The sequence below is a fragment of the Epinephelus lanceolatus genome, chromosome 15 (assembly GCF_041903045.1).
Source record: "Epinephelus lanceolatus isolate andai-2023 chromosome 15, ASM4190304v1, whole genome shotgun sequence".
Lineage (NCBI taxonomy): Eukaryota > Metazoa > Chordata > Actinopteri > Perciformes > Serranidae > Epinephelus > Epinephelus lanceolatus.
The window spans coordinates 19,692,073-19,715,532 of NC_135748.1; the positions used below are offsets into that span (position 1 = coordinate 19,692,073).

At 41.0% G+C, this 23,460-nt stretch overlaps 1 protein-coding gene across 1 annotated transcript; it reads right to left on the reverse strand.

The window, feature by feature from the left end:
• Positions 1-2,525: 2,525 nt before the first annotated feature.
• LOC117267510 (rho-related GTP-binding protein RhoV-like) lies at positions 2,526-3,721 on the reverse strand. Its single transcript, XM_033643472.1, has 3 exons — positions 3,498-3,721; positions 3,364-3,422; positions 2,526-3,280 (listed from the first exon to the last, which is right to left on the reverse strand). Exons 1-3 carry the CDS (start codon positions 3,655-3,657, stop codon positions 2,831-2,833), a joined length of 669 nt encoding a protein of 222 aa, XP_033499363.1. The 5' UTR covers positions 3,658-3,721; the 3' UTR covers positions 2,526-2,830.
• Between the last annotated feature and the right edge of the window lie 19,739 nt (positions 3,722-23,460).

Sequence of the window (23,460 nt, forward strand, 5' to 3'; positions counted from 1 at the left end):
TCCGAGCAGTGTCATTGTTTTGTTCTTCAGCCCCCTCCCTGGCAGAGCTCTCTCTAGATACGTTATTTTGTTGCCAGGTCAGATCAGCTGATCAGATTATTTTCAGTCACAGGGTCAGAGGAGGCTAGCGCGCTGCTGCATGATGGGAAATGGAGTTCTGAAGGCACCCGAGCTGAGTCAACAGTTTCTGTACTGTTTACAAAATGCTGTCAGGTGTTCACAAAATCAGATCTGAACTTTTAAACGGCCACCGCCATAAAACCTAATTATTTATTAGTGCTGCAGGGTCTGGGTGTCCTGTATGCACTGTTGGGGAGGCTAATTTGAAAGCACTGAAATAAATGAAAATGCAGTAAAGCTACCAAAGGGAGAAATCTGGTCGGATTAACTACTTAGAAAAAGCAGGTCACACTCTGTAAAAAAAAAAATAAATAAATAAATAAATAAATAAATAAAAATGATGATGACAAATTGACAATATATATATGATACAAAATTATAACAAAATATGATACAAAATGCCAACAAAAAATGACACTAAATTGAGTTTATTGCACAAAGTGCCAACTTGTTTGCAGGTCATAAACCAAAAAATAATTATAAAATTGAAATTATAATTATAAAATAATTCAAGGGAAAGTGCAAGGAATGTCAGCTTTTTTGTTTGTTTTTTGGTTTTTAATTTAATTTAATTTAATTTAATTTAATTTAATTTTATTTTATTTTATTTTATTTTATTTTATTTTATTCCAATGTCCAACAGTCAGACACCTGCCTTCCATAAACAAGAGTCCAACAGGGGGTTTTGCACCAGGAAGGATTACTCATTTAGCCAAATAACTTCTAGAATAACATGCACCTACTTCACTGAACATTTGTTAATGAATAGCAATAATCAATAGTAGGGGCGTAAATATAGATAGTGCAGGCAGTGGTGTTGCACTGGGGCCTGTGGGGTGGGGAGGCCCATAGAGAGAGCAGGCATGTACCATTTATTTATTTTTGTAAAATAGTCAGTAGCATCTATAATCTATAACACATGTCTATGCTTATTCTACATAAACTATAAATAAACCATAAAAGGATTAAATTAATAATTTCTTATTTTATTTGGTATTTTTTGGTCATATACAGATGCAATGATGATTGCTTGGTAACATATATGCTGATGTTTTCAAGTGCTGAGTCTCTGTTTGATCATGTGACGAGACAATGTGTGTACTAGGGCACAATATGTACAGACATACAATATGTTGTAGGTATAGATTAATATATGATAGTCACATACATATACTATACCTATACATATTGTACCACAATAGCCTTAATTATTATCATAATATTATTACTTAATTGAATGTTGTTGTAAGCTACTGTCATTACCGTCTGTCCTGCATCTCTCTCTGTCTCTCCTCTTTCGGTCTCATTGTGTCATACGGATTACTGTTAATTTATTATGCTGATCTGTTCTGTACGACATCTATTGCACGTCTGTCCGTCCTGGAGGAGGGATCCCTCCTCAGTTGCTCTTCCTGAGGTTTCTACCATTTTACCCCCATTAAAGGGTTTTTGGGGAGTTTTTCCTTATCCGTTGTGAGGGTCCAAAGGACAGAGGCATGTCATATGCTGTAAAGCCCTGTGAGGCAAATTGTGATTTGTCAGTGGCGGTTCAATTACAGCAAAGAAGCAATTAAAAAATATGATAAAATAATTAAATCATTCCTTTCCTTTTATGCCACAACATTGTTTGTATAGTTTCAGTAGTTAGCTACACAAAAAAAAGCAAAAAAAAAAAAAAAAAAAAAGTAATTGAACTACTTGCAGCTTTGTGCAAATATGAATGTAGTTGAACTACCAGCAAGCTACTGCAAAATGTGGTTGAACTACTGGTTAAATTACATGTATCTCACCACTCCCTAACACTGTTGTGTGTCAACAATTGTTGAAGGAGGGGAAGTGTCACATTTTTCTCACCTAGTCTTTCCTACATGACACTCAGACTATTACAGGATGAAAGCAAGAAGCCACATATTTGAGATTACTTTGCAGATAATGTGTTATTTGTTGGGTCTTGTGTTTCTTCTTTAGTGTTGTTTGTGCTCTTCAAATGAGTAGAGACTATGCAACATAATAAGATATTGATAAGATACTCCAAATATCACAGTTCATCTTTTGTACTGGTTTCTGTTGATATCACAATAATTTGGGGCAAACCCTAATTACTGGTATTAAAATTGGTCATCATTTTATTAAAGAGAAGTGCATGTGTGTGGCTGTTTTAAAAGTAATTTGGATTGACATGCCCCAGCAGATAAGCTTTCACACAGAGGATGGATCTAAATGGCTTTTGTCTTGTAAAGTAGCACTTCAAAGAATCAGCAGGAACCATTTGTCTCAAATAGCACTTTGTGTTTTCCCTCCATTTCTTCACTGACAGTATCTCGCACTGCAGGATCTACAGACTGTCTGTGCTCACATTTATATAAATAAAGCAATCCCTGAAAAAACAGCAACTGGTAATTCGGTGTTTTAAGCTGTAGTGCATTTATTACAAACCTTTGACACACATACACACAGAAATATGGACAACAGCAACAAATAAAGGAGATGAAGGAAAGAGAAGATAAAAAAGAGCAGAATATAAAGCCTTCTTAATACAGCAATGTTGGATAGATACTGTCACATTTGAATGCATGTCAGTGCAGGTTGTACAGTTCATATTCTGTGGAGAAATAGTTTGATATAAATGCATGATTTGTCATAAGAATCCCCCAAAAAACTGCCTCCACTAATCACAGTAGCGACAGTTAATCCACTCTTTGGTTCCACATCAGATGAATCTGGAGATTTTCCTCCATCCACAATCACAAAAAGTCTTCAAACGTTTCAGCAGGCTGAGCTTTTTAGATTTGGTGCCAGTGCTCTTGTGCTTGATGGCAGCAAATATAGCACAGTCAAACACATCTTTGAGGTTGTGCTGTGTCAGAGCTGAACACTCCACGTAGCCATGAGCTCTGATCCTGCGTGACAGCCTTCTGGCCCGCCTGAAGTGCACTGGTTTGGTGTTACGCTCGTCCAGATGAATGAGGACGTCCACATTGTGGCAAAGGTCTGACTGAGTTCCAACCAGGACGATGGGAGAGGTCGGGTTGCCGGCTCTGATCTGTGGGATCCATTTAGAGGTGATGTTGTCAAAAGAGACGGGGTTGACCAGGCTGAAGCAGAGGATGAAGACGTCCACGTGGGCATAGCACAGAGAGCGAAGGTGGCCAAACTCCTCCTGTCAGATCAGACAAGGAGATATTAGGAGGGAAGGACAAACTGTTCTGGTAAAGAAATCACAGTGTGGCATGGAGCATTTACCTGTCCAGCAGTATCTATCAGCTTGATTCGAGCTGGAATTCCACTCACATGAACCAAACCTGGAAGTCAAGCATTAATCAGTTTAACCACTGAGTCAAGCAGCCATTAACCTTCGTAACATAACCTTTACTCACCAGTGAAAACATCAAACGCTGTTTGTCTGTACTCGCTGTTGTATCCATTGAAGATGTAGCTGATGATCATGCTGGTCTTCCCCACAGCTCCATCACCAACCAGCATGCAGCTCAGCTCTTCCTTCAGTCTGTTTGGTTTATCATGTCTCTGACAGGCCATCTTTCCTTTACAGTGTCACTCCATCATCCCAGCAGTGTAACAGTCCATGCAGCATGGAGGACAGTCTTACTGTAAAACACGTCTTGTCCCCCTCAGGGGCCCGTTGGTGCCAATAAAGGGGAGAGGACACCTCGATTTGAAAGAACAAAGGCGCCCAATCAGATGAGGGATGCCCCAGCATTTAGCCTGTGTCCCTTTGATGCTGATTTACATAGTCACTCCCACTAAGACGGGCCTGACCGCTGCTCAAAGTCAGCTGATGTCACCTTGAATGCTCCATGATATGGTGATAGTGCGATCTATTTTGTATATATATGTAAACGTATGTCATTCTTCAACTATGGTCCATTTTGGTCTGGAAACTTTAACAAAATCTACCACATATTTGGGGATACATAGGCTACTGATACAGTATCTTCAGTAAAATATCACTTGCATTGTCATTTCATTTCCATGTGCCTCTGTGATGTTGTGTAAATGACATTTTGTCACATTAAAAAATCTCATGATAGGCCTATGCTTGCTTGCTAGTGGTATTAAATATAACAGTACACGAAATTGGCTGCACGATATAAAATGCAGTTTATTTGTACATTCAACGGAAATATAAGCTGTTTGGAAATGACAGCCAGGAAACATACTCGTCCTTCCACAAAAACTTACCTTGATATCTTCAGCCATGTGCTCTGCTGGCACGTGACTAATGCGGTGGTCGCCAAGTATAAATAAATAAATAAAATAAAAATAAAAATAAAAAAAAATCTCACTAAATTTACATTTTACAGAGAAGTGGAAATTACATTAATTCCAAGGGACATGTGTCGTAGATTAATTTTAATGAACTGGGTGTTCATTTGTCGTTTGTATTTGACGTTAATATTAGATCAGTATTAAATTTCAATTTAAGCAGGGTTGACTGTCCAAAATTTGCCCCAGGGGCAAAGAAAATACAGCAAAACCTACACATTAAAGGGAAGTTTTTATATAGCTACACATAATGAATAAAAACAAAAATAAATAACGTGTTTGGGTTTTTTTTGTCAGGGACACACAGTTCAGATAGTTGAAGAATCACCCATATATCCTCCAACAGTCAACTCCTACTGTAGAGAGAGTGAAATATTATAAAGCAAAAATAGTCCTCAAAAGTGTATTTTGTGTAATATATGTAAGTAATATCATGACTTGTTGTCAGGGCTTGGAAATCTTATTTTCAGGCAACCCTGTCATGTAAAAAAAAAAATCGTCCTTCCCCCAATTTGCTCCTACGTCTGTTACTCAGTAATGTCCTTACTGAATTTATTTGATTATTGAGTGTAATACCATTATTGGTCCATAGAGGGAGATGTTGCTCCAGCTGTGGCGTTTCCATGTTGGTGTCTACATTGCGCTTCATCCAGACGTTGTTGTCAGGTTGTTGAACAGAACTTGGTGAGTATTCACGGTTAGTCAGACACGTAATGAACGCTGTGTGTACACTGTATTGTGTATTGTTAATTTTCAAGTGGGACAGAGAAGTTAAGCCTGACATTTTTAACAAAAGACCTGTTTTTCATGTCACAATTAATTTCATTACTTGTTAGCTAAGCTCTCAGCATAGGTGTACATATCAGGGGAAACACAGGGATTCAAGATTTAGAGCATGTGCATCTGTCCCCTGCAAATGAAAACCTGAAAGTACTTTTATTTTGACAAAATAAAAGATATTTAGACCATCACTTGATTCAGAAAAAAAAGTGTTTGATGCTCATAATTTTCTGGCAGAGGACTGCTACACCCCCCAGTTCATATGTGTCTCCCCCCAGTGTTGAAACAAAACCCACACCCTTGTTTGTCATCACCTTGTCATATTGTTCATGTGTTTTCAATCTATAAATTCAGTTTTTAGAAGGCAGCTTTATTCTCCCATGTAAAAGGGGCAAAGGGCACAGCTGAGGGGGCATTGTTAGTCTGTCACCGGCTGCAGTTTACAGCACAAACTTCATGTGTCATCTTTCATCCTGTCGTTTTTCAAGGATGACTGGGTTCATTTATACACACAAAAAATATTACGCAGTTACTAGAAATTAAAATCCCCACAATTCCACAATCATAAACATTCACTTGCGGATTGTAATGCAAAACTGCCAGTGAATAAATAATGCTCATTTGGAGTGTGCACTAGATGCACCAGTGTAATGACTAGTGCAGAACAACATGCACAAAAGGGAGTGTCAGGTGTGGATTAATTGTTCTTTCCTAGCCAGTCACACCTCAATACAGTCTAAAGAAGTTGTGACTGTCACATCCAGGCATTAACAATGTTTATTTGCATTGTGTGACATTATTATGTAGTTATGCATGGCTGTTTCACATGGAAGTGTGGGATTCATGCTTGTGTTTAAGATAAGAAATGTGCTGCTGATGATGCTTATTGTGTCTGGCCCCTGACCTCATGACGTAGGCCAACATTGTCATAATGGTAACAGTAGCAACGGTCATTATAATAATTAGACATTTCCTTACTGTACTTTGCTTTTGTTAAACGCACTACTGCAGGCATATAGTTTGAGATATTAAGGTTGAAGGTACACATTCAAAAACTCAAAATCCACATGATCCCAGGTGAAGTGCAGAGGAATCGTACGAGCATTGTAAGACATGGTTTTCGAGATTGGGAAACGTTTGTGGGTGAAAATACAGCTTTAAACAAAGTGTTGCTCCTTATCTGTCTGAGCCTGCAGGAAACTCTGCGAGCATTGTGTTATAAGGTCCCTGCTTCCTGTTTGCCGTTGTTTCTCGCTCAGTCGTTCTCTTCTCCCTTTCTCTCCCCCCCTTTCCCACCACCTGCGCTGTGAGTGATAGAGTTTATTCCCCACGGTAGGAGGACAACATCTGGTCCCCCCCCCCCCCCCCTCCTCTCGGACACACGTCATGTTGCCAGCTCGGCTCCCATGCTACACCTCTGGCAGCTGTGAGTCACAATGCTTGTGTTCCTTAATTCAAGGTAAATGTCAAACACAGGAAACGGTCTTTAAATACCTCCACATCCAAAGATTCTATTTCCTGTTAAAGCTACTTTTATCATCTTCAATGCTACAAATGCACATATGCAGGCAGTGTGCAAATATATGGAAATGTGTTTGCATGTACCTTAACTTGTGCAGTAGATGTCAGCAGATGGCACATCAACAGTGGCTCAGTGTCTGGAGACACTCAACAGGGATGTGTATCTGATACTGTAAACATGCTTTGTGTCCGCATTCTCACGCTCTCTCTTTTTGCATGACTAGACATGCAGAAACATATCCTGACACAGATTTACAGAGGTAATCTGCTTAGTAAGGGTCTCCCAATGTGTGCAGCTTAGGGAGAGCCCCCCATATACACACAGCACACTTCAAAATTCACTGCACGCGTGCTGACTGACTCATGTGAATTAATGCAAATATATACAGAGAGATAACCTCAGGTGTCCCCCATGTCTCCCTGAAATATTGCTCTGGTTGTTATAAAGTAAACCCAGTAAGTGACTCAAGTTCCTGTCGCATATCAGATCTGACAACAATAGAAAAATCTGCCAGATAGGTGTTAAAAGATTATGCTCTTCCCTAAGCCAGAGATCAGCATGGCACACTGCAGACGGAGCACGAAACAAGTGGCTGACAGGGAGATGAAGCGATAAACAAGCCATTTGCATAACATTTCCTGCATAATGTCTCTTTAAGTAGATATCGCCTGGGCTCTTAAGTGGTGGGGATTAGAGAAGGATGGGTGCTTCCATCACACTGACACATAATGGAAACCCTTCCCCTCTCCTTCTCTGGTTCCTAGGTGTGACTTCAGGGTCACGACTGGGCCACACTGTCACTTGCGATACATGCATTCAGCATAATCTCTGTGATACTCTTTGCAGCGTGGTGTCAAGGGTCCTGACCTGCTTGCTTGAATTTGACACAAAACATAGACTGTGGTGGATTAACTTCTTTTGTTCATTGATGATATGCAGTAAGTGTTGGTAAGTTTTTAACCCCGTTACTGGTGCACCACACAGACACATTTTATGCATGTCTATTATTTAACATTAAATGCACAACTGAGAATAACATCTAAGCCCAACACATTTCAGATTTCAGAAGTGTGCAGCACAATTAAACAGAAAAACTACGGCACCAAGAGTCTACAGCCATGCCAACAGCTTTGTGGGGCTGCAGGAGTCAAATGAAATGCAAATGTTACCATGCAAACATGCTACTGTTTAGCACATATTTAGATTTGCAAAAAGGCACTAAACACAAAGCAAAGCTGAAGCTGATGCAATGTCATTAGTTTTGCAGGTACTTAGCTAGGAGTTATAATTGAATCTGAGAAGGGAAGCCATTATGCCTTATGTGCCTTAAACCTGCATTCTTTCTGGCCAGCAGGGGGCGACTCCAGTGTTTGCAAAAAGAAGTCTGATTGTATGCAAGTCTATGCAAAGATAACCCTACTACTCACTTGACTTTTTACCTCAGTAAACATGTTTCAAATAAGTTCATGTCTCAGTCATCAGTTTCAAGTCTTCTTTAACACAGCATGATGTTCATTTGGTAAATGATGGTTCCATTTAGAGTAAAATATATGATAAAGCAGAGTATGCTTTAGGGCAAGGGCTTCAAACATAAGGCCTGCGGGCCAGAACTGGCACGCCAAAGGGTATAAATCCAGCCCACCTTGCACACCCAATATTGATGACTTGTGAAGGCTAAGAGGTGTCAGGTTTCAGGAGCAAGTTAAAGAGCCCGGTCACACTCTGAGGTCGTTGAAATCCGGTGCAGTGGGCAGTGACTTGCAGCATCAGAAACCAACGAAAAAAGGCGTCCTTAAACGTCAGCATGATACGTGGCTGGTTGCGATATAGTTTAACAATGCCCGGCGGCATCAGGGGGAAATGCAGCGGGACAAGGACAAAAGTTAAGGGGGCGAAAGTCCAACTGGGGTGACAACAATTACAGACTTTCACCCAAGAAAGTGGTGTTCACATCCCGTAAGATTCTAAAGCCAAACCCTGCTCTTTTTCACTAAATCAAACCATGTGTGTTTGGTGTTGAAGTGAGAAAAAGGCAATTTGCAGTGTTGTACCAACGTAGTGTGTTTATTTTGTAAAAGACTGTATGTAAACGGTAAATTTCTTGTGAAAATGGAAGTGTATTTTGAAAGAAGACAATGCATGTAACAGGCAGAACTTGACACAGCATCCCAGAACATCAACAACCAACACACCCAGGGTAACTTGTATGTTGTATGTGGACATGGAAAGTCCATGACCAAACATTAATATGTGACAAGGTTAGAGAGAGAATGTGTTGAGTTAAACAGTGAGTAGCTTTCTCCATTTAAAATGCTTCTTCAGGGTCTTTTTTATCAGACCAGAATACAGTTCTACCAAGATGGTGACAACCAAAATGCCAAATCAAGGCTTCAAAACAGTACTCCACAAACCAATGGGTGATGTAATGGTGGCTATGTCCACTTACAATGTTTGACCTGATGATGGTGCGAGATGAGTCACTGATTCATCCTGAGGGGACTATGAATATGGTCACCATATTTAAAGGAAACTAGCCCACCAAAAAACAGTTGTTACTGAGACATAAAAAACCTTTTTAACGTTACTATGGTACTAAAGGAAAAGTCAAAATATAACCAAAGTCATTAGGATTCATCCTCTGAGGACCATGAACGTCTGCACCAGATCTCAGCCATTAAATTGTTGTCCTCAGTCCTCATAATGCCCAAAGCACTGGTTTGATGTGGGGTTTCTTCTCCATGTGTCTCTACTGTTTATTAGCAACAGGATACAGCCCCCTTCCCAGGACAACTCAAATTCTAGCACCTTATGGTCACTGCACCAAGTGATTCATGGGAATTCAGACCTTTGTCGATCTCTCCCACCCCTGCACTACCTCCTATCTGACCCCTGTTGTTCACATTCTTGACTTGTAGCCAGTTATTGCAGGAAAGCATAAACTACGTCTGTGAATACATCGCAGTCGTGTGACTGAGGATATACATGTCTTGCCTTTTTTTTTTTTTTTTTTTTTGGTCGGATCAGTGCATTTGCAGTTAATCTGAATTAATATTATAACCAGTATTGTATCATTTGGATCTCAACCAGCTTAGGGTAAGTCAGCATGTCCCAATTTTTAAGTAAAGCCTAAGTGTTTTTGGGCTTTTGTTGGCCGGCAAGCAGACCCGTCAATTTAGTTACTCCTGCTCCATTAAACCCTGGCGGGGGTCCAGGAGCGGCCGACTAATCCCACTTTACCCTCCAGAGAGCATCACAGGGGGTCTGTCCTCTGAGCCTCATGTGATATACAGTAGCCTTACTCCAAAACTGTCAGTATTCTTCAATTTAATTGTTTTATGGCTGTGACCATTAAATAAATGAATTGGTGGTTTAATACACCTTTTAAAAGCTCATGAAAAGCTTCTAGTGAGCTTCTAACTACATGCAGCGCAGTGCAACATGGACAGAATTCATTTTTTGCATGAGTCTTGGTTATTTCACAGAAGACATTTCTGTATGTGCTGTTTTATCTGTGCTCTTCTCACTGGTTTAAAAAGGGGAAGGGTAGGTTAGGACAAGGTGACAGCAAATATCTCTGGGTGTGATTTTAATCAGAATTAGACAAAACGTGTCATGGTTTGTTTGCAAATGTTACCAGGTCATTGTAGATCGAATCTGATCAAACCACACCCACACAGGCCTGATGATGGAGATAACTGGGAGTGATTTCCCCCTTAACTTTAACTTTTATTGTTGTACAAAGTTACAATGATGAATTTTATTTAAAAAAAAAACACCCCAAAATTCGAAACTAAGTAGCTTTAAAAGGCAACATATTAGATGAGTAGATGTGGGTTTTTAAATGGGATTTTGATGTCATGGGTCATGAAGGACTGATTTTCTTTTTTTGCAGAGAATTCGATGAGAAGATAGACACCCCTCTCTTATCAGTACCACCTGCAGCTGGTTAGCTTATGGCACATTCAAGGCAACCTGTAACCCGTGTTTTTACAACCTTCTACCTGTGAAACTGCACTGGAACGGCAGTCAAACCTGTAACTTACCACCCGTGAACTCGTACCAGATTGATGTACTTCCAGTTACGCTCTCTGACATCACACAGCCCTCTAAACAACAATGGCAACCCCCATGGATGCGGTGCTGCTGCTGGTGATACACGGTGCCCTAACATTAACGTTAAATCTGCCAATGTTAACGCGTTATTGGCAGCCGCTCTAACAGCTAGTTTCTAGTGCAAGAATGAATCAATATAAAATACGTTTCCAAACACACAGATAACACAAGATAAAAAGTATTATAGCATCTGTGACCTTATGCGGCGTTTCTCCTCCTCCGTTTCGCTCAAATGAGCAAGGAACCAGCACCTTTGGCGATAAAAGTAATCGTAAACAAACATAAACCCCGCACGGGCTGCCATGTTGGTTTGACAGTTTGCCGTAACTTGCCTGGAACACTATGAAGTCGTGAGGCGTACTTGAAGTGGTGACTTAAGGGCTCAGAAACTTGCCTGGAATGAAGCTTAGCATTAAGACTAGAGACAGGGGGAAACAGCTGGCCTGGCTCTCCACCTGCCGTAACCTCTTAAGGCCACAAATGAACACATCATAACTTGTTAATTTAATCCAAACAAAACCCAAAAGTGGGGTTTGTACCTTAGGGTATATATGCCAGACTATTTTTTCGCTGCGTGCAGTTACTTCCTGTTTTAAACAGATATAATAGACACATATAAGGTGCTGATAAGGAAGCTTTAGAGTGAGGCCAACTGTTGTCTTTGTGTTAAGGTTAGCTAACCGGTTACTCTAGCTTTATATTTGGATAGATATACTGTATAGACACACAGGCAGACAGACAGGCAGATAGATAGAAAGATATGAGAGCAGCTTAAATGTTCTTGGCAAGAAAACACATTCCTCACAATGTCAAACCTTTCCTTTAATAATCATTAAAAAGAATAAAAGTCAAGTTAATGTTAAACCCGTCATGAGCAGCTGATGATGAGCATGTAGGACGCATTGTAAAACATAGAAATAATGCTACATTTGAAGTGTGAATATGATTGTGGGCTCACAGAGCTGCAATTTCTGCAGCAAATAAAATCCTTTGTTTGTGATAAGCTGGGAAACCACCGTGTGAATTTCCACTTGTAGTATGTGTGTTGCCGGAAGGAACGCATGACCTGAAATGCCTCTACCTTTTGTCAGTGTCATGTGTAAGAGGACATCATGACCTCAAATGCTTCTTTATGTTTTGTCAGTGCCATGTGAGGACAAGTGCAAGCGTGATGACTGATGTGTTGTCATCGTAACATACCTTAATTCATTCCGGGGAAGATGCTGCGAAAGAGGTCAGGTGTGATTACGTAAGTTTTATCTGACAAATAATTTATTGTTCATTCTGTTACCAATCAAGAGAAGCGTTTGAAATTCTGTTAGAAGCCGTTCAAGTTATGATTTTATGTACAACTGCACACATCAGCCCCTCAGCGTCTGAGCGTTTGATCCAATGCATCACAGGGAACCGATAACAATATCACCAGGGGTCTCACCCTTTGGCCTTTGAAGCATCTGTGTTTTCGTCTTCTTTTAGTTTCAGTTGGCTCCACATCAATCCACACAGCAGCATATGTTCTTGCAGAGCCTGATTAGAATCTCCTTAAACAGGAAACTCTGCCGCAATTGGCTTATTAACATGAGAACAGGATCTTTTCAAAGGGATTAAACTTTCCAAACAAACACAGAGCGTCATTAGATGCTATTAGTCACTTAGACCCAGACCAAAAATTAAATTTTAAAAAGTTTCATGGTTATCTGATGAGGTTTTCAATTCTTTTAACTACAAAATTGGTTAAGTGTGTTAGATAAGTGCTTTCTTTACTGCATGAGTGCAGATTTTAACAAAATGTTCCAGAGAATGAGAGAGGGCAGATGATTAATTACCTTAATGGTGAATTTCTCAGTCTGAAGAGACTCAAATAAAAGAACAAATGAAGTGAGAACACAGATCTTGCATCAACAACATAAACTGATCTTATTATCACTGCTGAAAAACATTTACAAGCAGATAAAGGCTATTATGGTAATGTTGCAAAGACACCGTTCCCCCTAAAATATATGAACCGGCATCATTTATCACGTTAGTGTGATATTGCAGCACAAAGTCTGTGAGACTTTCACAATGACTCTGCAGCTGCTTGATTGTGTGCCGCAGTGGTCGCGCAGTAAAATGGCATTGATATCCAGCCTCTGTGAGTGTGTGGGAAACAGAGCTGCCTTTCCTGCTCTTTGAGAGAAAACACTCCAGAGAAAAATGGCAGGAAATCTCCAGGGCCTTTTGATTCAGGCTGAGAAAGTGAGTCAGAGTACCTGAGAGCGAAAAGCCCTCATGATGTCAGGGCCACCTCAGGAGGGAAATGTCAAGTAGTAGGTACGAAAGTTGAACAGGGATTCATAATTCTCAAGGTCTGGATGTTTGTATTTGAAAGTCAGTGATTATAGTGCAGTTGTGGTTCACAAATCAAAGTTTTAAGTTGTGCTTGCTGTTAAAATACAGCGCAGATCTGCCAGCAGGGGGCTGGAGCCTCACTAAATGCTGTATCCCACCAGGACAGACTCGTTTCCACTTTCCGAGGTCAATGGTTAAAGAAGACATAAGTGTTTTTTCCGTACATGTATTCTGACTTGGTTTGACTTGGCGCATCAGCCCAGCAAGGCAAATATTACAACAAGGCTACCCACTTGAAGGTGTGTCTTTAAACTGATGTCAGCTTGTCTTGAGTTGATGACGTTTTAAAACAGTTGACTGAACCCCATCTAAAGGTTCCACATTACTCATTGCTGTGAGTGTTTTTCCATTACGCAGCACGGCAGGTTAAAGAGGTTTACCTGTTGGAGGTGAGCTGTTTGCAGAGGTGCAGTAAGAGCCTGTGGTCTGCAGCTCTTCATTGAACATCTCACTGTGGCTGTTTCTGCTTTTACTTTTTCTCCCTGTGGTGTTAGTAGACTTGTTTTAATGGAGGAATAGCCTTTCATTAAGTTAAAATGCGGTGCTAAACACATTTCACTTATTACAGATTCTTCACAATAAAAGTCCCTCGGTATTTTGTGATGTTTTCATCAGCAGTAACTTAACACGACTCCTGTACAGCTGAAAGCAAACATGAAATTAAAACAAAGCAGATATCTGAAAGTACAAACAGGGACAGAAACCAAACTCCAAACCACAGAGATTCAGTCAGTAGCAACTAAAGCACTGAGAGCTGAACACAGAGACTTTTAATAACATCTTTCTCTCTGGTCTCCTGCCAAGACAGACGAGTTGAATTTCACTACACAGGTTTGTTTACAAGGAGAACGTGAATCATTGGAGGTGGGATGCAGTCAGGGAGACGATACCACTACCTGCCTGGAGGCGGATGGGCGTGCTTTTAATCCTTTTTTCTTTGCACCTCTTGTCTGCACTTTTGATATTTTTAATGTGATTATTAAAAAAATTAATTTATTTTCTAAAATTGTAAATCATTTGGTACCTCATATATATATATATATATATATATATATATATATATATATATACAGTACAGGCCAAAAGTTTGGACACACCTTCTCATTCAATTGGTTTTCTTTATTTTCATGACTATTTACATTGTAGATTCTCACTGAAGGCATCAAAACTATGAATGAACACATGTGGAGTTATGTACTTAACAAAAAAAGGTGAAATAACTGAAAACATGTTTTATATTCTAGTTTCTTCAAAATAGCCACCCTTTGCTCTGATTACTGCTTTGCACACTCTTGGCATTCTCTCCATGAGCTTCAAGAGGTAGTCACCTGAAATGGTTTTCCAACAGTCTTGAAGGAGTTCCCAGAGGTGTTTAGCACTTGTTGGCCCCTTTGCCTTCACTCTGCGGTCCAGCTCACCCCAAACCATCTCGATTGGGTTCAGGTCCGGTGACTGTGGAGGCCAGGTCATCTGCCGCAGCACTCCATCACTCTCCTTCTTGGTCAAATAGCCCTTACACAGCCTGGAGGTGTGTTTGGGGTCATTGTCCTGTTGAAAAATAAAAGATCGTCCAACTAAACGCAAACCGGATGGGATGGCATGTCGCTGCAGGATGCTGTGGTAGCCATGCTGGTTCAGTGTGCCTTCAATTTTGAATAAATCCCCAACAGTGTCACCAGCAAAACACCCCCACACCATCACACCTCCTCCTCCATGCTTCACAGTGGGAACCAGGCATGTGGAATCCATCCGTTCACCTTTTCTGCGTCTCACAAAGACACGGCGGTTGGAACCAAAGATCTCAAATTTGGACTCATCAGACCAAAGCACAGATTTCCACTGGTCTAATGTCCATTCCTTGTGTTTCTTGGCCCAAACAAATCTCTTCTGCTTGTTGCCTCTCCTTAGCAGTGGTTTCCTAGCAGCTATTTGACCATGAAGGCCTGATTGGCGCAGTCTCCTCTTAACAGTTGTTCTAGAGATGGGTCTGCTGCTAGAACTCTGTGTGGCATTCATCTGGTCTCTGATCTGAGCTGCTGTTAACTTGCGATTTCTGAGGCTGGTGACTCGGATGAACTTATCCTCAGAAGCAGAGGTGACTCTTGGTCTTCCTTTCCTGGGTCGGTCCTCATGTGTGCCAGTTTCGTTGTAGCGCTTGATGGTTTTTGCGACTCCACTTGGGGACACATTTAAAGTTTTTGCAATTTTCCGGACTGACTGACCTTCATTTCTTAAAGTAATGATGGCCACTCGTTTTTCTTTATTTAGCTGATTGGTTCTTGCCATAATATGAATTTTAACAGTTGTCCAATAGGGCTGTCGGCTGTGTATTAACCTGACTTCTGCACAACACAACTGATGGTCCCAACCCCATTGATAAAGCAAGAAATTCCACTAATTAACCCTGATAAGGCACACCTGTGAAGTGGAAACCATTTCAGGTGACTACCTCTTGAAGCTCATGGAGAGAATGCCAAGAGTGTGCAAAGCAGTAATCAGAGCAAAGGGTGGCTATTTTGAAGAAACTAGAATATATATTTCAGTTATTTCATCTTTTTTTTGTTAAGTACATAACTCCACATGTGTTCATTCATAGTTTTGATGCCTTCAGTGAGAATCTACAATGTAAATAGTCATGAAAATAAAGAAAACGCATTGAATGAGAAGGTGTGTCCAAACTTTTGGCCTGTACTGTATATGTATATATATGTATATGTTTTTTTTTTTACTCGTTTCTGTATCCTGTTTTATATTTTATTGCTTTGAAAAGCACTTTGCCAGTGCCACTGCCAAATGCCAGTGGAAAAAAAAGGTTCAAAAAATGGTCTCTCCTGGGCTAAGGCAGCTTTGCATCAAAGGGATTTCCTTTTGTGACAGTAATTGTACAAACAGAGTTATCAAAAACATTAAATTACAGAATTGGTACCCTAACTCAATGAAAAAAAAAATCATGTATATTTTCTAGGAATTTGAAATTAAAGAGGTTAAAAAAATAAGGAAAAAAGATATATTTTATTTACACTTCCTCCTCACAAAAAAGAGGTGAACATTAAATCTTAAACAAGATTTACCCAATGAACAAATTCTCAAAATTCAGATTTAATTTTGGTGTGAATAGCTGTAATTTGTGGAAGGGAAATTAAAGGTTTTTATTTATTTGTTCTATTAAACACCTCAACATCAGTATTGTGACAATATTAGGGTTGACTGTAAGTGCTTTCATAAATTTTTTACACAATAAGGTTTTTGATAAATAATCATCAGTAATGTGGATATAATGACTAAGTGGGTAAAGGCAAATAATAGAACAACTAGAACAGTCTTGTAAGTGCAGAAAATTAAATCACTTTACTGTGATGCAGCCTTTAAAACCAGGAAAAGACAACACTTGTGACATCACAATGTCCAAAATCCACGACAATATCTGGTCTCATGTCAGAATATGAGTATGATATCAATGTTCTGGCCAGCCGCAGTTTGGAACATGTGTTTTTCCATTGTGATTCAAGCGTGATGCAGAGCTGGCTACAGTCCAGGGAGCCTGAGTTATAACCCATGACAGGAAACAGGAACTTGGGCTTTCTCAATATGTTGTAATTAGGGATTTATTTTCTCCTCCATAAATGCAGATACTTTAAGACTAAATTCTGTTTGAACCACTGAAAGAATGAAACTCTTGTCCCTGAAACAAGAAAGCGCTTATGTTGTTTTGATTACTTGATACGTTTGAATTAACACAAAGTTTACAAGTGAATTTAATTGTCTTGCACTCTATCAGATTTTAACCTCAAATGAACTTTTAATTAAAATGCCACCACACCTCTTACTAATCCCTTGGGGTTTCGTGACGTCCTGGTTGCAGCCCTGTTGTCGCTGTTTACATTTAGCAGCTGCCTATGTCTCTAACCAGGCCTGGTGTATCGCTTTCAAGGGAAATGTTGTGAAGCTTTTTTTTTGCAGGTGCTGACATGCAAAGAGAAAGGTAATGTCATTCAATAAGTAAGCATACCATATCTCGGGTTGGCCGATCACTCTGTGCCTCAAGCTGCAAAACAAACAGCGTGTTGTTGTTACTAAAACAAGCACCTGTCGTTCTTTGCACAGAGTGTAATTACACAGCTGGGATATTGTGTTCTCACTCTTTGTAATCTCTTACACATTTGGTACCTTATGTACCTTATGTAAAAGAAAAGCTCTAAACTGACTGATTAAGGAGATGAAGAATGAACAAATAAGACTTCAAAATGTTGCTGGAGGGCGAGAAACCAGGCCACATCATCAGCTGTGAGTGGTTGTTTGCCAAATGTCACTGTGGCACTGCACTTGGCACCAAAAAACCCCACTCCACCCTTTCCCACCTGCTTCACCCAATTGTTCTGCCTTCACAAAGTTAACACAAGAGGCTGATTTGGTTTCGCAACGTGTGATAACTATGGCCATCGGCGCAATGCCTGCTGCCAAAGCGAAGCGGGCGTACACTGAATGACATGCTCTGCACCTGCGGATGCTCGTGCAGAGACATCTGCAAAAGTGAAGGAGGTTTGCATTGCTTACAGTAACTGAGTTGGACACAAATGTTTCCTGGCGTTCCTGCAAAGCGGACCAGGAAGCACATGCACACCCAGCCTCTCCCCCACTTAATACCATTGTTAGCTCAGATGTTTTTTTTATTCAAGTCAAACTGAAACAAAAACAAAAACAAAAGCAAAAAAAAAAAACCTGGGAAAATTTCACAAAACTCTGTGACCCTTGATGAAACTGTCGCAACAACTGTCACAAAACAAATGCTCACTGATTAGATAAAACATTATACTTTGTTTGTTTTATCAGTTCAAAAACCATGTGTAAAAACTATGGCATAGATCAGGGATGGCCAACCAGTCAGAGACCAAGAGCCACAAAAATTACCATGGTAGTACAAAGAGCCACATCATACACGTGTGCTTACAAACGCACTCCCTCTCTCACACAAACACGAAATGACATAAAATCAAAATCCATACATTTCCAATTTTCAAAGCCAGATTTATTTATCTCACACACAAATGAATAACCATGAATAGAGATACACACGAACAAACTGTCCCCCTCCACACCCACAGTCTCTCCCTCTCCCACTCTCTCCACACACATCCACACAGTCTCTCCCACTCTCATACTCTCTCCAGATTAGTGTTGTCACGGTACCAAAATTGGGACCCACGGTACGATACCAGTGAAAATATCACGGTTCTGAGTAGTATCACGATACCACAGCAAAAATGAGGCAGATGTGCCTTTTGTCATTTATAAAAAGATAAATCACTTTTCTATAATACATCAATGATATTTCAATGGAATAAATTACTTATTGACTTATTCATACTTCAAAAACGGCATCAATAACTGATTAACATAGGGGGGACTGAAATAAAATAAATAAATAAAATAAAAATCAACCAGCCACCCTCCTCCCCTGACAAGTAAAGAACAGTCCCTCCATAAGTAAAGAACAGTCCCTAAAGTGCAGTGAGGTTTGTGGGCCGTTACCTGCCACAGAGAGAGAAATGTGAATGGCTCGTTTCTCCTCTGACACGCCTCATACCTGTGTGCCGCCACGGCTCGGCTGTTCAGGTATTTCTGGGCAGTCATGACGCCAATTTATTCACCTGGAGCCGGGCTTCTTGGTCACCGGTAAGCCATTATCTTGTGCCGTGGAGCACTGGCTGTTATTGGCCAGTGCATGGACACTCATCCTCCTTTGATTGGACTTTGAACTTATCCCACAGTAGTGGCACCATGTCATGTACCGTGGTGTTTAAGTAGCAGCCTACTGCGGTCTACCGTTGGTACCAGTATACCGTGCAACACTACTCCACACACATCCACACACAATCTCTCCCTCTCTCATACTCTCTCCACACACACACACACACACACACACACACACACAAAGACACGCATTTCTTCCCTGACATTTTTTGTTGTGCGATATCACCACCGCACTGCAGTCCTGCATTCCCCCCGAACTCCACACCCTCTCACCTGCCCGTGCACACTCATCTCTCTCTCACTCGCTCCACTTAAGCCTGTTACATTTCTTAAAGGGCCATATGCACTCATAACAATAAACTGATTTTTCTATGATGGAAGAGCCGCACACCGATGGTTTTAATTAATGGATTGAAGAGCCGCACACTGATAGGCAAAGAGCCGCATGCGGCTCGCGAGCCGCGGGTTGGCCACCCATGGCATAGATTGTTAAGTGCTAGTGGGACGTGCCCAAAACACCTCCAACAGGAGGCGCCCAGGAGGCAGCCCGATGAAATGCCCGAACCACCTCTACTCCGAGCTCCCTCCGGATGTCCGAGCTCCTTACCCTATCTCTAAGGCTGAGCCCAGCCACCCCATGGAGGAAACTAATTTGGGCTGCTTGTATCCGCAATCTCGTTCTTTCGGTCACTACCCAGAGCTCATGACCATAGGTTAGGGTTTGGACGTAGATGGACCAGTAAATTGAAAGCTTTGCCTACCTTCAGCTCCCTCTTCCCCACGATAGTCCTGTGCAGGGCCTGCAGATCACTGCAGAGGCCGCACCAAACCACCCATCCATCTCACACTCCATTCTACCCTCACTTGTGAACAAGACCCCGAGATATTTGAACTCCCTTGCTTGAGGCAGTAATTCTCTACCAACTTGGAGGGGGCAGTCCACCTGTTTCCAGCAGAGAACCATGGCCTCAGATTTGGAGGTGCTAACTCTCATCCCGACTACTTCACACTCAGCTGCAAATTACCCCAGTGTATGCTGGAGGTCACGTTGTGATGAAGCCAACAGAACCACATAATCTGCAAAAAGCAGAGACACAATTCTGAGGTTCCCAAATGAGACCCTTCCTCCTCCCTGCTGCGCCTCGAGATCCTGTCCATGAATACCACAAACAGGATCGGTGACAAGGAACAACCCTGGCGGAGGCCAACACCCACCAAGAACGTGTTTGACTTTACACCGAGTATGTGGATGCGGCTCTCAGTTTGGTCATATAGGGACTGGATGGCTGGTAGCAGCGACCCAGGTACCCCATAATCCTACATTCATTGGAAAGCCAGTTGTAAAAAATGATACCAATGATTATTTCAAGTCTTTGTACTCAAAAACAAACAAACAAACAAAAAACAGTTGCAGAGACAAAGATGAAAAAATTTTGTTTGATATTTGAATTAAGACAAAGAACAGTCAGTCAAGGCTAACGCTAACATAGCTAGTGAGCTAATGCTCAGCCGATTTTGGTTTTAGCTGATGATTTTCATCAAGGCAACAAAGCATGACTTCATGTTTGTACATAAACAGAACAACACAGAACACATTTTCAAAAATACTTGTGGTGATCCAAGTTAAAAGAAATCTCTCAGGTTATCGCACAGAGCCGTCTCCCCTCAGGTCCTGACACCCCTCAGCCAAGCGCAAGCAGCTGTGGTGGGTTCGAGTGTAAAAGAGATTAGGGAAATTAAATTAAGTGCAGCAAAAGTGCCATTCCTCTGGGATGGAGCAGGCTAATGAAGCGGGAGGCAGCTCTCTGGCTGGAGCTTTAATTTTGTCAAGCCTGGTTCAGTCCGCAGTCCTGCTCCAAACAGATTGGATTAAAAGATCCCATGGATGTGAGTCATGTTCTGTTCGGATGAGAACAAACAGTTTCTACATCAACCAGTGGCCGTGACGAATGGATTAAAGAAAAGTGTTTATCACTTGCACAATGATGGATGAGTCTGAACTGTGTTCTTTCTCTTCTGCCTCATGAACGAAAATGAGCTGCAGCTCAGGCCAAAGCCTCAAACCAGATTCAGTCCTTTGATCTGAGTATTTTAAAGGGATGGTTTGTTTTTTTTTCCAGTGTGGCGTTATATAAGGTACTCATACATAGTGTAAACAGTAGATGTCAGCTGGCACGCCCCTAGTTTTGAGAAGCAGGTTGGAGTACTGATAATATTCTAAATATAGTGAACACTGATATTGATTTTTGAGGTGGCTATAGTACATTTTGCTGCTGCCCCCATCAACAGCAGTGCATTGCTTAGCTTTTGTTCTATCCCTGCCTGCCTCTCCAAACTGGAGGCGTGCCAGTTGCCATCTCCTGTAGGCAATACACTGACTATGGATAAAGACCTCATGTAACCCCACTTCAAAAAATCCAAACTGTCCTTTCAAGTAAAACATATGGCACTTTAGTTCCTGTTTCTATTTTGTTGATTGATAGAGGGTTGGGAGAAGCCATTGTTTGTGCCTCTTTAATGGAGGGTCTTCCTTTTCCTTCCTTCCAATATGAGAGGGGCTCCTAAAGCGGATGGACTCCATTCGTGGCCCAATCATTTTCTCTTTAACACACTTCCACAGTGACCTTCAGCTCTGCACTGACCAAGCCAAGGTCAATGGTCAGAGTTCAAGCTAGGTACACATTAGCATGCAGGTGGAGGCTCCCACAGTGCATTATGTTTTTAGGGACGTGTGACTGCTAATCTGAGTTGTGATAGGCCAAACGCACGTGCTTAGGACATGACCTCAACGTCCATTCAGCAGTATTGTGTGTGTGTTCCTCATAATCAGTGTGTGTTCTGTTCAGAGGATAATGGCTGACATCTTCTCCTGAAGAGTGCATGACCTCAGGAGGGGTAATAATATTGATTAGGGGTTCAAAGTGCACAGGGAGCATGGTGTAATATGCATATGCATTGTTAAATTTCATGTCAGTAGAATACACTTTTAAATTAGATTGTGTGTTTTATGCTCATAGTACATTCACTGTGCATGCACAGAGAAATCAGACATGGACATGTTTTTATCCTGTCTTTGTTAGTAAGTACCTTCTAACGTCGTGACCCCAGGGTTTCATATTCCCTCTGCAAGTCTCCAAAGAGCCCTAACAGTGTGGTAAGTGGCATCTATTGATTTACTCGTCTTTATTGTTATATCGCTAATGAGAGGTTCCAGAGTGAGTTGTAAATCATAACGCTCTAATGCAGCATAATTGCTAATAGATATATAAATGCTTATTTCAGACCTCATAAACACATTAAAAAAATTCGTTATAGAGCTTGTTTCAGTTGAAAGTGTGACTCTCATCTCTCTAGCCTCTCTTACCAGGATATATCTGGACGTACAGTAGATCCAACCTGCATCTGATGCCATCAGGTTCCAGCTGCCCTCTATCATATGTTCTGATCATTCTCTGGTGTTGGCAAAATTTTGGTCTTACATTTCTGAAACGTTTTCATGCCCCTGCAGTGGTGATAGCAGTGGCTGGCGGTATTATGTTTTCAAGTTATCCGTCTGTACATCTCTTTGTCCCCCTTTCATGAATGCAATATCTCCTGAATGCCTTGAGAGACTTTCCTCAAATTTGGCACAAACATCCACTTACACTCAAAGCTGAACTGATTAGAGTTTGGTGGTCAAAGGTCAATGGGCAAGGTCACTGTAACCTTGCGTCTGTGTCATTCTCATGAACACCATATCTCAAGAACAACTGGAGGGAATTTCCACAAATTTGGCACAAACATCCACTTGGACTCAAGGATTTTGGTGGTTAAAGGTCACTGTGACCTCATAAAAAATGTTTTTGGCCATAATTCAAGAACCCATACGAATTTATACGAACAAGAATTCATAATTATGACAAAATTTCACACAAAAGAGGATAAAATGATGACGTTGTGACATTTTATATCCAAAAGGTCAAAGGCCATCTCCACTGTGACATCATAATATTCTACAAAAACACTTTTCTGATTATTATTCACTGTCAGCATACTTCAGGAACAGAAGGGAAGACATTTGGTCAGATACTGATTTGGTGACACTAATCTTGGGTGTCAACCTTGAAACTGTGCTGCAGTGCAAAGAAGCACCCATTGTTTAGAATTCATAGCTTCTTTGCAGCAACATCCATATTTGGTAAATGGTAAATGGACTTGTATAGTGCCTTTCTAGTCTTCTGACCACTCAAAGTACTTTTACACCACTGAGTCTACACATTCACACACTGGTGGCCGAGCTACCATACAAGGTGCCACTTGTTGCTTGCTACTTGTACTTACTGCTACTCAGTAACTATTAACACGCTCTCACACACCGATGAAGCATAGCTGACTGTCATAGCTACATATGAGTCTGGACAGACATGGATAAACTGCAACTACAACTTGACTGGTTTGCAGAGGCATGCAACCATGAGGCAGTATTCTAGTTTCATTTTATTAGGCCTATTATTGTTTTT

Bases quoted from the DNA above. Each gene is read 5' to 3' on its own strand.
- LOC117267510 (XM_033643472.1), bottom strand. From the start codon at position 3,657: ATGGCCTGTCAGAGACATGATAAACCAAACAGACTGAAGGAAGAGCTG. The intron at 3,423-3,497 runs GTGAGTAAAGGT...CTTGACTTCCAG, and splicing joins AGCGTTTGATGTTTTCACTG to GTTTGGTTCATGTGAGTGGA. The intron at 3,281-3,363 runs GTAAATGCTCCA...CTGATCTGACAG, and splicing joins TGATAGATACTGCTGGACAG to GAGGAGTTTGGCCACCTTCG.